We start from the raw sequence: 15,492 nt of genomic DNA, 5'->3' as shown, positions 1-15,492 counted from the left end.
AGTGGCCCACCCACTACCGTGTGGGTGGGTGTGTTAGTGTCCATCCGTTACTGTGTGGGTGGGTGCCAGTGGCCCATCCACCACTGTGTGGGCGTGCGTGGCAGCACATCCACCACTGTGTGGCTGTGAGTGCTAGTGCCCCATCCATCACCGTGTGGGTGGGTGTGCCAGTGGCCCATCCATTACTGTGTGGGTGCAGGTGCTAGTGTCCACCCACCACTGGGTGTGAGTGTGAGCTAGTGTCCACTTCTTACTGCGTGGGTGGGTGTGCTAGCGTCCACCTATTAATGTGTGGTGTGTTGGTGCCAGCGTCCATCTATCACTGTGTGGGTGTGGGTGCCAGTGGCCCATCTATCACTGTGTGGGTGTGGGTGCCAGTGGCCCATCTACCACTGTGTGGGTGTGGGTGCCAGTGGCCCATCTATCACTGTGTGGGTGTGGGTGTTAGTGTATCTATCACTGTGTGGGTGCGGGTGTTAGCGTCCACCCATTACTGTGTGGGTGGGCGTGCCAGTGGCCCATCCATCACTGTGTGGGTGCAGTGCCAGTATATCCATTACTGTGTGGTTGGGTTGCGGTTAGCGTCCACCCATTACTGTGTGTCAGTGTCCATCCACCACTGTGTGGGTGTGGGTGCAAGTGGCCCATCCACCACTGCCACTGACAGGTGCCACACTGCCACCCGCGGCAGATAGAAAGGGGCTGCCAACCATAGGTCAGGGGGCCCTTTGTGAAACCCCCACGTTCCCATGCTCCTACCAAACACCGGCCGGGGACGCCCGGGGACAAATCAGTCATACATTCATCGTTCCTATCATCAAATACATCTTAAAGTTCAACAACAAATGTACACACTGTATGTCCATCATCATCAGGCAGCCCAATGGATAGCTATATAACGAAGCCCAGCCTCACTGTCCAGACCACTTGCACATTCACTTAGACTGTGTCATGAAGACGGGAGGCACGGGCCAGCCACCATCAGGGGGCAGGGGCTCAGCTGATCGCTCCTGCCTCCCAAAATGGCCGACATTTGCCCCTCCCCAAACAAAAGCGAATCGGTGTGACGTCAGTGCAACCTCTCTCTCTCTCTCTCTCTCTCTCTCTCTCTCTCTCTCTCTCTCTCTATATATATATATATATATATATAAATATTTTGCGTCGTGGCCTATTGCGCCGGTAGGCTTCTTCCCTGTGGATCCTGATGGTCGGCCCAAGGCTTCTTCCCGGTGGGGCCTGATGGTCGGCCCAACCGGGGCTGAAAAATCCCCGCTTGGTGTCACCAGGCCGTCACGCTATTCACTCAGCCACCGCCTGTATATATATATATATATATATATATATATATATATATATATATATATATATATATATATATATATATATATATATGATGGTCGGCCCAACCCGTTGTGGCACAGGCGAGTGTTTATAGTGGCGCCATCTTGCATTGGCTCATGCTGCCCTCCCGGAGCTCATCTTTTATCCTAGAATCTAGAGTCCGGGTTGATAGGTGGTCTTCTGGACAGCATGTGGGTAGTTTTAAGCCACTCGCCGGCGGCTGAAAAATCCCAGCTTGGTGGCATCGGGCGGGGCTTGAACTCGCGTCGTCCTAAACGCGGCGCCGTCACGCTATCCATTCAGCCACCGCCTCCCTATAGAAGTAAAATAATATATATATATATATATATATATATATATATATATATATATATATATATATATATATATATATTACAGTAGAGGAAACAGTTAAGGGCAAAAAACAAAAAAAGGAAACAATAATGAAAAAAGCCCGCTACTCACTGCTCCTACAAAGAGTCAAGAGGAGTGGCCGAAAGACAGGTCAATTTCGGGAGGAGAGGTGTCCTGATACCCTCCTCTTGGAAGAGTTCAAGTCGTAGGCAGAAGGAAATACAGATTAAGGAAGATTGTTCCAGAGTGCACGAGCGTGAGGGATGAAAGAGTGAAAATGCTGGTTAACTCGTGCGTAAGGGATTTGGACAGTAAAGGGATGAGCTTGATCAGAAAGTCGTGTGCGGCGAGGCCGCGGGAGGGGGATAGGCATGCAGTTAGCAAGTTCAGAAGAGCAGTCAGCGTGAAAATATCGAAAGAAGATAGAAAGAGAGGCAACATGGCGTCAGAATTTAAGAGGTAAAAGACACACAACAGAGGTGGGCAAGTGCGGTACTTAGTGCGGTAGTGCGGTAGTACCACATCACAAAAAAATACCGCACTACCGCAGACTTTCTGAAAATACCGCATTACCGCGGACCGCACTAAAAAATCCTGCGGTACTTTTTGCGGTTCTTAGAAAACCATCGAAGACATTTGCAGTGCGGCATGCTCACATAAATGTATTTTTTTCTTTACAGTGAATCGGACTTAATCAGTCAATTGGTATCAGTCATCAGAATCAATGATTCAATCATTCTGACTTTTCAGTTAGGTATTGTTCAAAATTAAATGCTAAATGAATAACTCGGAGTAAATCTGTTCGTCACTCAACCCAAGGCGGCGCGCCATGACTGCCTCTGACGATGACTGTACATGGCAGTGTACAACATTACAAGCAAGCACTAACATGATCGCCGCTCAATCTCATGTCCTGTACAAATTTTTCTTTGATGCACAACATAGACCATAGTACATACTATATCTGTTTTTTTTTAACTTGATTGTAACTTCTCTCTCTCTCTCTCTCTCTCTCTCTCTCTCTCTCTCTCTCTCTCTCTCTCTCTCTCTCTCTCCAGCCTCTCTTTCTTAATTAATCCACACTCTATTGTCTTGTGGGATGTGCAGGTGTGTGTAGGATGGAAAGGATGGGGTGGAGTGGGGTGTCGTGGTGCAGTGGTTAGCACACTCGGCTCACAAACGAGAGAGCCCGGGTTCGATTCCCGGGCGGAGTGGAAAAATTTGGGCTGCTTTTCCAATACCCTACGCCCCTGGTCACCCAGCAGTGAATGGGTACCAGGTATTAATCGGGGGTTGTGTCCAGAAGACCACCTATCAACCCGGACTCTAGATTCTAGGATTAAAGATGAGCTCAGGGAGGACAACATGAGCCAATGCAAGATGGCGCCACTATAAACACTCGCCTGCGCCAGAACGGGCTGGGCCGACCATCAGGCCCCACCGGGAAGAAGCCTTGGCCCGACCATCAGGCCCCACCGTGAAGAAGCCTACCGGCGCAATAGGCCGCGACGTAAAAAAAAAAAAAAAAAAAATATATATATATATATATATATATATATATATATATATATATATATATATATATATATATATATATATATATATATATATATCCAAGAAAGTGGCCAAAACTCACTTCGGGAGGAGAGGTGTCCGCACAGCTGATCGCTGTTGCCATAGTTCCCAACGTTTTAGCTACTTATTGCTAAGATGATACATAACTTTTTTTTTTTATGTTGGACATGTAATGTGACTAATGTCTATCATCTTCGGGTAATCATATACCGAAAAGAGTAAGAAAAATAACATTTTAAAATAGCTACGGCCAGAACGGCACCCCTCAGTCCCCTCCCCTCCCCTCCCTGCCTCGGACCGTCCACTGATCTTATTCTATGAGATACTTCTTAATCATTTAGTTCATATTATAAATAAAGAATGCATACGTTTAATTTTTCTTCATTTATTTTTATTAAATTTTCTGTCATTAAGTACTCTTTTCATTTCACTGGGTATACATGGAAACAAATGTTTTTTTTTCTTTCTTTCTTTATCAGCGATAATGAACTATAATTCACATTGTCATTCACATTGGAATTCGGAAGCAGAAAAAAAAGTAGTAAACGCAGCATATACTAGCTCTTATTCTTATTCCTTTTACTTTGTTGAGAAACAAAGTGTATGCTGAAAATTTGGAATTAAATATTAAGTGGAATTAATAAGACAGTCAATCTACAGTAATATTTTTGCATATCTATTAATGTTAAGCACATCAAAAATCTGAACGTGAAACTAGGTATAATGTGCAATTTTAGACAATTGAAAATCCCGAGAAATCCCGGGATCCCGGGATTAGGGCTAATTTTATCCCGGAATCCCGGGACAAAGAAAAAGGTCCAAAACGACAATCCCTAGTGTCCTGACTCTCTCTCTCTCTCTCTCTCTCTCTCTCTCTCTCTCTCTCTCTCTCTCTCTCTCTCTCTCTCTTTCTTATTAATTAATTCACACTCTATTGTCTTGTGGGATGTGCAGGTGTGTGTAGGACGGAAAGGATGGGGTGGAGTGGGGTCGCGGTGGTAGACTCTTAGCGTACTTCAAGGAAAAGGCTGAGGAAGTCTTCTACAGTCTTCTACCTCTTAAATTCCGCCGCAATATTGCCTCTTTCTATCTTCTACCGATATTTTCATGCTGACTGCTCTTCTGAACTTGCTAACTGCATGCCTCCCCCCTTCCCGCGACCTCGCTGCACTCGACTTTCTATTCTAGTTCATCCCTATACTGTCTAAATCCATTATGCAAGAGGGGGCTTCGTAGTGCAGTGGTTAGCACACTCGGCTCACAAACGAGAGCCCGGGTTCGATTCCCGGGCGGAGTGGAAAAATTTGGGCGGCTTTTCCGATACCCTACGCCCCTGTCCACCCAGCAGTGAATGGGTACCAGGTATTAATCGGGGGTTGTGTCCCGTCTCCTGGGGTCTGTTCCCTTCTCCTATAATCCCTTTTCCTTCTGTCTCTTTCCGGCATATGACCTTAGATGTTGCGCCGACTAAACGAAACTTTCCTTTTTTTCCCTTATGCAAGAGTAAACCAGCATCTTCATTCTTTTATCTCTTCCGCTGGTAATCTCTGGAACAGCCTTCCTTTGTCTGTATTTCCTCCTGCCTACGACTTGACCTCTTTCAAGAGAAGAGTGTTAAGGTACCTTTTCTCCCGATTTTGACCTCCCTTTTGGCCTCGTAACACTGGCTATTATTATTGGAGCAGCGTCCAGAGGGCTTTTTTTGTCACTTTTTTGTTTAATTGTTCTTGAGCAGTCTCCTGCCTCCTGCTCAGCTTCACGTGTACGAGTGAGACTGGCCATGACTGTACAACATAGTTACAACTTGTATAATATAGTATTATAGCATCCACAAGTGTACAAAATAAATCATATTTTTCTTCTTTATTGCAGACATCTCGAGCGTTTCTCTAAAAGAATATTAATTTATTGAACACCAGGCGAAAGCCAAATTTCTTCCGTGTTACTAATTTTCTTTTACATAGGTAAAATAATAATATAACAGATTCATGCTGTTTACCTTTTTTTCTGTGTATGCAAAGTTAGCAACTAACACAGTCATAGGGAAATATGATAAAATGAGCCTTTCGCTGGGCCATTACAATTATATTGTAATGCTCTGCATTTACAGGGAAACTACGGCGATCACTACCGCCTGCTTACGTACAAGGGACTGGCCGGCCTCTACTGGATCAATAAACACTGTGCCCATGTACCTTGGACTCTCCATTCCGATGACGACACCCACATAGACATTTTCCTGTACCACCGAGCCCTGCAACAGTTAGATGCTGAGTCGGAGCCGAAGTTTGTATGTAGCCACATGATGGGGCCCGCTCTTAGGGTTGGCCGGTACAAAGTAAGATATGAGGAATACCCTGCCAAGGAATATCCGCTCTACTGCTCTGGCGGCGTGTGGTTCTTGCATACTAAATTCATCAAACGGCTCTTGCTGGCCAAGAAGACTGTGCCATATTTGTGGGTGGACGACGCCTACATCACAGGACTCCTAGCCAGGCGGGCGGGCATCGGGCACCTTCCATTCCAAAAATATTACGGGGGACCACATGCTTATCCGGAGAGGATTGGTAAAGAGGTCGTCTGGTTTGTTAAATTCGCTCCCCGTACAGAGTGGTGGCGAAACATAGTTGAGTATCACAAGAAATATTCCATGAATCAGCCTGCTACGCTAATTCCGCGAACATCCACGTAACATAATGCAAGGGATTTTATAGCATTGCAATGAATGTGTCATATCAATCACGTGATATCTATTTTAAGTACCTCACATTATATGACCAGTTCAATTCCATTATACGATTCTGTTCAGAATAATTTTAACCTCGAGTTTGTATGTTCCCTTCCTATATTTAAATTTTGTCAGCAGTCCTATTTGCTTGCTTCTTAGCTTTTTCTTTAGATCTTTTGTGAGGGTCGAAATATCTGATACATACTTTAAAACTAGCAGGATACACCGATTATACCTTAACTCAAAATCTCAACTGGAAACTTCATATCTCATCTCTTACTAAATCAGCTTCCTCGAGGCTGGGCGTTTTGTACCGTCTCCGCCAGTTCTTCTCCCCTGCACAGTTGTTGTCCATATACAGGGGCCTTGTCCGCCCTCGTATGGAGTATGCATCTCATGTGGGGGCTCCACACACAGCTCTTCTGGACAGAGTGGAGGCTAAGGCTCTTCGTCTCATCAGCTCTCCTCCTCATACTGATAGTCTTCTACCTCTTAAATTCCGTCGCAATGTTGCCTCTCTTTCTATCTTCTATCGATATTTCCACGCTGACTGCTCTTCTGAACTTGCTAACTGCATGCCTCCCCCCCTCCCGCGGCCCCGCTGCACTCGACTTTCTACTCATGCTCATCCCTATACTGCCCTTGAACTGTCTCCTTTGCTGTAAAAAAAAAAAAAAAAAAAAAAAAGAATTGTGCAGAAGGATTCCCAAGGGTGAAGCCATCTGCATGAAGTTGGTCAACAATTGCAGGGCGCAGAGTCTGTGTGAGCAATCAAATGGGAGTGTCAAAATTATATATGAGTATATTAATATGTAGGAAAATAAATGCAGCCTAACCACGAAAGAACCAAAATTAGACACAAAATAAAGCTTATATTCTCCCATAGATCCCACCTCTCCGTTAAACCTACAACCTGGCCGGAATTAAGATAACCAGCTTGAACTACAGATCTAAAGGGGAATCTGAAGAGGTTCTTGTTGAAGTCGGTAACTTTGTAATACCCAGAATTCACTTTCCCATCACGCACACGATAGCTGCGTGTCACGAAACACACGAGAAATTGATCTTAGTCCGGAAAAGGGGGTTGAATTCGCCACCAGCCAGACGGGATGCAACCACTCTACCCTTCGGCTAAATAGGCGCCCCTGGCCGAGTGGGCTTAAATTTAAGGGGCTTTCCTCGTCAGGCAGGTCATTATAGACTCGAGGATCGGATCGGACGGACATGTTCATTATATCTTCCGTGCTATAAGCCTCATTTTAATTCAACTTCTCACGAACGAGAAAACAATAGTGGTAAAAGTTTAAGACGGAGGAAATCGTGTAGATAACTCTACTTTGCCAATTCACTCGTTAATAAGGTAAAGGAGAGTGCACACACTATAGCTGCACGTGGGTGCGGTGGTCATCTCCGAACGATTGGTCCTTTGCGCCTGTGGTGAGTAAGAACCGATTACCCAGGGACAAGGGCCGATGTGAAATTAGGGATTGCAACATCCCCAGGTTTCTCCAGGTATTCATTTATCGACCAGCTCGAAAGGGAGGGTGAACAGCTGTGTGAACTACACACCGACTGCCTGGGCCGGGATTTGAACCCGGTGTGACGGACGGATCGGTTCCGCCTGGTCCCCCTCCCCCCCCTACTGCGCATGCGCATGCCCGCTTTCATTGTTCTTAAACCAATTCAAGAAAAATGAAAGCGTCCACAAAACTATAAAATGTATAAGAGACAAACTTAATAGGCGAGGTGTAAAAGCAACAACAGGTGCATTATTATTTCCGTGCATACACAATCATCTCGCTTATTAAACTGATACTAGTAAGGTACTGGTGAGCTTGAGCGAACCTATTCTTTGGAGTGGGCCGAGTAGCGCATGTAAACACGGCAGGCGCATGCGCAGTAGGGGGGGACCAGGCGGGACCGATCAGTCCGCCACGCCGGCACGGCACGCTGACCACTGCTCCACGGAGCCATTTTAGCCAACTTTCCCGTTGTTATATTCAAACCATCACCATATCTGCAATAAAAATTACAGCAATTTACTATCAAATTTGAATGATTTTAACCGCTGGGGCCAAACAAAAATCTGAAGCACTGCTTATAGAGGAATCCCCCTCCCAAATCAAACGGATAATCTCTGAGGCTTAACGCTCCCTCGCTGGCTCACAAGACGCATCCAGAGGTTCGTCCATCAACCCTTCTGACAACTGTAAGGGGAAGTTATTGCCAATTACTGGATTGGTAAATTTTTTTTTCAATCTATCCTTTATACGTAGGTGTTATGCACGGAAATTACTAATCACAAGAACTTTTTTTGTGCTTATTTCTATGACGTCAGCAAGGTTAGAAAAGTAAACATGATACCCTTGTTTGTAGTTGAAAACTTCGGAGACAGGATATTATAGTCTAACTCATCTATGACGTCAATTTGGGCGGGGCCCGCTCGGAAAGTTCCGTGGCCATAGTGCTGCCAAATCTTATTTAATGTATAAAAAATATTTGATACACAATTTCCTTTAGAGTTTAGTGTATTATTTTTTTCATTTATGTTCTCGTTTAGAATACATTTCTTATTTATGAAGATATGTTCCCTTGATTGTAAAATCTTCTTCATAACAATAAAAATCGCGCATTTATCCCTCTTTCAAATGCAAAAACCTAAATCAGAATCAGTTGAATGGTTACACATTTATATAAAAAAAAGAATAACAAAAAAGGCGGAACCGAGATGTTGGTAAGAAAACACAAACGACTACTTCCCCTTCCGCTCCATCGAGGTTTTTGCTTATCTGCAAATGAACATCAAACATGTATTTCTATATCATTCATGGAATCATTATGGAGTAATATTTGGTATTCACATGGCATTTTAGTGATTTAGCTTGTGCCTGGTCCTCCCTTTTGCACGGTATTATTTGTTCGAAGGCGAGGAAATCAGGAGCAACATCCTCCCTCACTGTCGCCAGGTTCGCTAATGTCCTGGCTCATACTCCTTGCTGAAGAAGAAGAAGAAGAAGAAGAAGAACATAAGAACATAGGGAGACTGCAAGAGTCCGAATGGCCTACACAGGGCAGCTCCAGATTCCCCCACTAACACCTGTCATCCTCGTCCATGTAAGTATCAAGTCTACTCTTAAAAGTTATATTTCTTCTTAATTTTCTTCTTTATTGTCAGCAACTTGCCCCGTTTCCTTCTCTCCTTCCTCCATGGACTGTATGATGTCTGGATCTATTCCGAACATGTGTTGACTGTTGTCCGCTGACTCCTCCTCCAAAGATTGCTCCCTCCCTATAGGGGGGAGCACGGGCCTTTGCCAATGGCGGCCCGTAGCTAGGTAACGACAGACCGACTCTATCGGCTGGCGTCAGCCAAGCCGACCAAGTCGGTCTGTCGACGAAGACTGGCGTGTCTCTCGTGTCCGCTGATGTTGTTCAAAGATTGCTCCCTCCCTATAAGGGGGAGCACGGGTCTCTGCCAACAGCGACCGACAGACCGACTCTATCAGCTGACGTCAGCCGAACCGACCAAGTCGGTCTATCGATGAGGACTGGCGTGTCTCTGAGTCCGCTGATGTTGTTGTTGAAAGACTGCTTCCTCCCTATAGGGGGAAGCACGGGTTTTTGCCAATGGCTGCCCGTAGCAAGGAGCCGACAGGCCGAGTCTATCGGCTGACGTCAGTCGAACCAACCAAGTCGGTTTATGGACGAGGACTGGCGTGTCTTCGGAGTCCACTGATGTTGTTGTTAAAGATTTACTCCCTCCTGATAGGGGGTGGCACGGTCCTTTGCCAATGGCGGCTCCTAGCAGGGTGCTGACAGACAGACTCTATCGGCTGGCGTCAGTCGAGCCAACCAAGTCGGTCTGTTGATGAGGACTGGCATGTCTCTGAGTCCGATGATGTTGTTGTTTAAAAATTGCTCCCTCCTAACAGGGGGGGAGGACGGGCCTTTGCCAATGGCGGTCCGTATCAGGGTGGCGACAGACCGACTCTATCGGCCGACCGCAGCCCAGCCGACCAAGTCGGTCTGTCGACGAGGACTGGCGTGTCTCTGAGTCCGATGATGTTTTAAAGATTTACTCCCTCATTATATGGGGAAGCACTGGCCTTTGCCAATGGCTGCCCGTAGCAGGCTGCCGACAGGCCGACTCTATAGGCTGGTGTCATCCGAGCCGATTAAGTCGGTCTGTCGACGAGGATTGGCGTGTCTCTGTGAGTCCGCTATGATGGTCAAAGATTGCTTCCTCCCTATAGGGGGGAGCACGGGCCTTTGCCAATGGCGGCCCGTAGCAGGGTGATGACAGACCAACTCTATCGGCTGGCGTCAGACAAAGTCGGTCTGTCGACGAGGACTGGCGTGGAGCAACTCACATAAAGTCGCCATATTTTTTTCTTTTTTGCTATTTCTATTGTTGTAGTCGAGTTGTTCTTGAAATCACAATGCATTCACTGCAAAATATGATTTTCTTAATATTAAGTCACCACCAAGATTTTTCTACGACATACTGCTATGCTCAGGTTGAAATTGACCACACCTACCTCCAGAAGTCCTCAGGCGTTAGTGGCCGCTCAGCTGATGAGGCTGGTGTATTGATGGCGGCGTGAGATGTGATCAAGTGAAGGCGGGTGGAGGAGTTGGCCGAGTGTTAGCGCAAGAGAAAAATGACGCTCTCAATCTACCAGGACGCTTTAGCTGTGGGGACCGACCATCCCCAAATTCCCATTTTGCCCAATTCAAAATGGTGAAAAATTGTCGATTTTCTCAAAAACTGTTGGTTGAAACTCTGATTTGATGCCGCAGATCAACCTGCCGTCCAATTGAGTGCCCAAGCTCGAAAATTCAAGCCAAAATATGAGCGTATGCAGTCAGGAAGGCCCAAAATGCCCGAAAACAGCCGAAAATGACCATTCATCGCGGAAACGTTCGGTTGAAACTCTGATTTGGAACCGTAGATCGATCCGCCGTCTAATTTTGAGCCCGGGTACAAAACTGTAAGCTGAGGAATTAGCGTAGGTAGTCGGAATGGCGGAAAATGGCAGAAAAGAGCCGAAAATGGCCATTTTTCGCCCAAAGTGTCCCGTTGTTGCTCTGATTTGATGCCGTCGATAGATTCGCCTTCCAATTTTGTGTGATTCTCAGGTCAAAATTCGAAAGTATATGGTCAGCATAAAAAAAGGGCGATTTTCCCGCCAACGTGTGTGGACCCCCCTAGCCACCAACGTGTGTGGACTCGCAGAAAATATACCCATCCCCAAACGCACTCAGCTTCGCGAGCGTAGCTGAGTGCGTTTGGGGATGGTATCATTGTCTGCCAACTTTGTCAAAGTATTTATAGTGAAGTATTATGTATGAATGCAAAGTAGAAAGATTGGATGATGTTATGTATGCGTTGGAATTTAGTAATGACGAATAACATTTGACATACAACCATTTACTTTTTTTCAGCGACTTTTTAAAGCAGCGACTATATGAGTTACCGGTAAGTTTTTTTTTTTTTTTGTTTACAGCAAAGGAGACAGCTCAAGGGCACAAAAAAGTAAACATTAATAAAAAAAAAAGCCCGCTACTCGCTGCTCCTAAAAAGAATACAAAGAGGTGGCCGAAAGATAAGTCAGTTTCGGGAGGAGAGGTGTCCTGATACCCTCCTCTTGAAAGAGTTCAAGTCGTAGGCAGGAGGAAATACAGATGAAGGAAGATTGTTCCAGAGTTTACCAGCGTGAGGGATGAAAGAGTGAAGATGCTGGTTAACTCTTGCATAAGGGGTTTGGACAGTATAGGGATGAGCATGAGTAGAAAGTCGAGTGCAGCGGGGCCGCGGGAGGGGGGGAGGCATGCAGTTAGCAAGTTCAGAAGAGCAGTCAGCGTGAAAATATCGATAGAAGATAGAAAGAGAGGCAACATTGCGGCGGAATTTAAGAGGTAGAAGACTATCAGTATGAGGAGGAGAGCTGATGAGACGAAGAGCATTTGCCTCCACTCTGTCCAGAAGAGCTGTGTGAGTGGAGCCCCCCCACACATGAGATGCATACTCCATACGAGGGCGGACAAGGCCCCTGTATATGGACAGCAACTGTGCAGGGGAGAAGAACTGGCGGAGACGGTACAGAACGCCCAGCCTCGAGGAAGCTGATTTAGTAAGAGATGAGATATGAAGTTTCCAGTTGAGATTTTGAGTTAAGGATAGACCGAGGATGTTTAGTGTTGAGGAAGGTGATAGCTGGGTGTTGTCAAAGAATATGGGATAGTTGTTTGGAAGATTGTGTCGAGTGGATAGGTGGAGAAACTGTGTTTTTGAGGCGTTGAAGGACACCAGGTTCTTCTTGCCCCAATCGGAAATAATAGTAAGGTCTGAGGCTAAGCGTTCTGCAGCCTCCAGCCTTGAGTCGTTAAGTTCCTGAAGGGTGGGTCTTCTATTAAAAGAAGTTGAATAATGCAGAGTGGAATCATCGGCGTAGGAATGGATAGGACAGTTCGTTTTGGAAAGAAGATCATCAATGAACAACAGAAAAAGAGTGGTAGATAGGACAGAACCATGTGGTTCACCAATGTTAATTGATTTAGGGAAGAACAGTGACCGTCTACCACGGCAGAAATAGAACGGTCAGAAAGGAAACTGGAGATAAAGGTACAGAGAGAAGGATAGAAACCGTAGGAGGGTAGTTTAGAAAGCAAAGATTTGTGCCAGACCCTATCAAAAGCTTTTGATATGTCCAGCGCAATAGCAAAAGTTTCACCGAAACGGCTAAGAGAGGATGACCAAGAGTCAGTTAAGAAGGCTAGGAGATCACCAGTAGAACGCCCTTGGAGGAACCCATACTGGCGATCAGATAGAAGGTCAGAAGTGGAAAGGTGCTTTTGAATCTTACGGTTAAGGATTGATTCAAAAGCTTTAGATAGACAAGAAAGTAAAGCAATAGGACGGTAGTTTGAGGGATTGGAGCGGTCACCCTTCTTAGGTACAGGCTGTGTGAAGGCATACTTCCAGCAAGAAGGAAAGGTAGATGTTGACAGGCAGAGGCGAAAGAGTTTGACCAGGCAGGGTGACAGCACGGAGGCACAGTTTTAAGGACAATAGGAGGCACTCCATCAGGTCCATAAGCCTTCTGAGGATTGAGGCCAGAGAGGGCATAGAAAACATCATTTTGAAGAATCTTTATAACAGGCATAAAGGAGTCAGAGGGGGGATGAGTAGGAGGAATATGCCCAGAATCGTCCAGAGTGGAGTTTTTAGAAAAAGTTTGAGAGAAGAGTTCAGCCTTAGAGATAGATGAGACGGCAGTGTTGCCGTCAGGACTGAGGAGTGGAGGGAAAGATGAAGAAGTGAAGTTGGAGGAGATGTTTTTGGCTAGATGCCAGAAGTCACGGGAAGAGTTAGAGAAAGCAAGGTTTTGACATTTTCTATTAATGAAAGAATTTTTGGTTAGTCGGAGAATAGATTTGGCACGATTTCGGGCAGAAATGTAAAGTTCATAATTAGCATTAGTTTGAAGGCTCTGGTATCTTTTGTGAGCTACCTCTCTATCATTGACAGCACGAGAACAAGCGTAATTAAACCAAGGCATTTTAGCGTGAGGAGTAGAGAAAGAACGAGGAATGTATGCCTCCATTCCAGAGACAATCACCTCTGTGATGCGCTGAGCACACACAGAGGGGTCTCTATCCTGGAAGCAATAATCATTCCACGGGAAATCGGAAAAGTACATCCTCAGGTCGTAATACATATATATATATATATATATATATATATATATATATATATATATATATATATATATATATATATATATATATATATATAGAGAGAGAGAGAGAGATAGGCGGTGGCTGAGTGGATAGCGTGACGGCGCCGCATTCAGTATGACGCGAGTTCAATCCCCGCCCGGTGCCATCATGCTGGGATATTTCAGCCGCCGCCGAGTGGCTTAAAACTACCCACATGCTGTCCAGAAGACCACCTATCAACCCGTACTTTAGATTCTAGGATTAAAGATGAGCTCTGGAGGGCAGCATGAGCCAATGCAAAATGGCGCCACTATAAACACTGGCCTGCGCCACAACGGGTGGGCCATACCATCAGGCCCCTCCAAAACAAGCTTACCGGCGCCACAGGCGAAGATGTATATATATATATATATATATATATATATATATATATATATATATATATATATATATATATATATATATATATATATATATATATATATATATATATATATATATATATATATATATATATATATTCATCTCTCTCTCTCTCTCTCTCTCTCTCTATATATATATATATATATATATATTCATATCTATCTATCTATCTATCTATCTATCTATCTATCTATCTATCTATCTATCTATCTATATCTATATCTATCTATCTATATATCTATCTATATATCGATATATAGATATAGCTATATATATCTATATAGATATATATATATATATATATATAGATAGATATATATATATATATATATATATATATATATATATATATATATATATATATATATATATATATATATATATATATATATATATATATATATATATATATATATATATATATTCATATTCATATATATCTATATATCTATATCTATCTATCTCTTTCTTTCTTTATATTTACATCTATATTATAAATGTGTATATATGTTGATGAGGCAACGGCCGCTCTCTCTCTCTCTCTCTCTCTCTCTCTCTCTATATATATATATATATATATATATATATATACATACACACACAGGTTGCGGCGTCAGAATATCAATGACGCTAAATGGAACACGCCAGATCATGACTAGAACCGGTTTACGCTAAATGGAAGAGGCTGTTAGTCACGTGTCCGGACGTCTACACGCGAACACCAACACACACACACACACAGACACACACACACACACACACACACACCAGCGTGTGCCGTGGAGAACAAGGAGGTACAGTACAGGTGTTTGTTGTCACGCCAGCTGTTGTCTTTTTGAGAAAATGTGGATATATCGCCTGAAAGTTCATACACATCATATAATATTTGTGAAGCCAGTCGCTTGAATTGCCATCATCCTTGCGCTCGAGGGTTGTGAACGAAGGTGAAAAAATAATTTTATGGATGAAGCTATGGCATTGGAAAAGGTACATCTTCACCCAAGAAAACTTACTGAAAGAATTTGAAATAGACATTTCCTTTATTTTTTCATTTGTATTTTATAACGATTATGGGAAAATTTATAGCTAAGTGAGAAGGAAATACCACTTGAATCAAAGAAGGTGAATTACCTGCTAAGCTCCTAAGCTCTTACCTCATACACACAGGCTAAGAAAAACATAATTAGCCAATACTAATTTATTACTTAGCTTAGAGGGCAGGAAGAAACGTGGAGGCATCTGGTAGACGTCGGGAATGTCGTGGCTGACGAGTTCCAATAGGCTCCAAGGTGCTCGGACTGAGGTATCGTGATAATCTCCTCTTGATGTAAGTCAAGTCATAGTCAGGA

General features: G+C 44.2%; 1 protein-coding gene across 1 annotated transcript in view; it reads left to right on the top strand.

Annotated features, from left to right (window-relative positions):
• LOC126982931 (lactosylceramide 1,3-N-acetyl-beta-D-glucosaminyltransferase B-like) overlaps positions 1-6,338 on the top strand; it is a 47,994-nt gene extending 41,656 nt beyond the window's left edge. Inside the window, exon 3 of the mRNA XM_050835208.1 lies at positions 5,381-6,338. Coding sequence (XP_050691165.1) covers positions 5,381-5,962 — 582 coding nt within the window. The 3' untranslated portion in view covers positions 5,963-6,338. The remainder of the gene's footprint in view (positions 1-5,380) is intronic.
• The last annotated feature ends 9,154 nt before the right edge of the window (positions 6,339-15,492 follow it).

This window comes from Eriocheir sinensis, chromosome 5 (assembly GCF_024679095.1).
Source record: "Eriocheir sinensis breed Jianghai 21 chromosome 5, ASM2467909v1, whole genome shotgun sequence".
NCBI classification, from domain to species: domain Eukaryota; kingdom Metazoa; phylum Arthropoda; class Malacostraca; order Decapoda; family Varunidae; genus Eriocheir; species Eriocheir sinensis.
The sequence above is the reverse complement of the archived record's forward strand: the minus strand, read 5'-3'. Positions and strand labels throughout refer to the sequence as shown.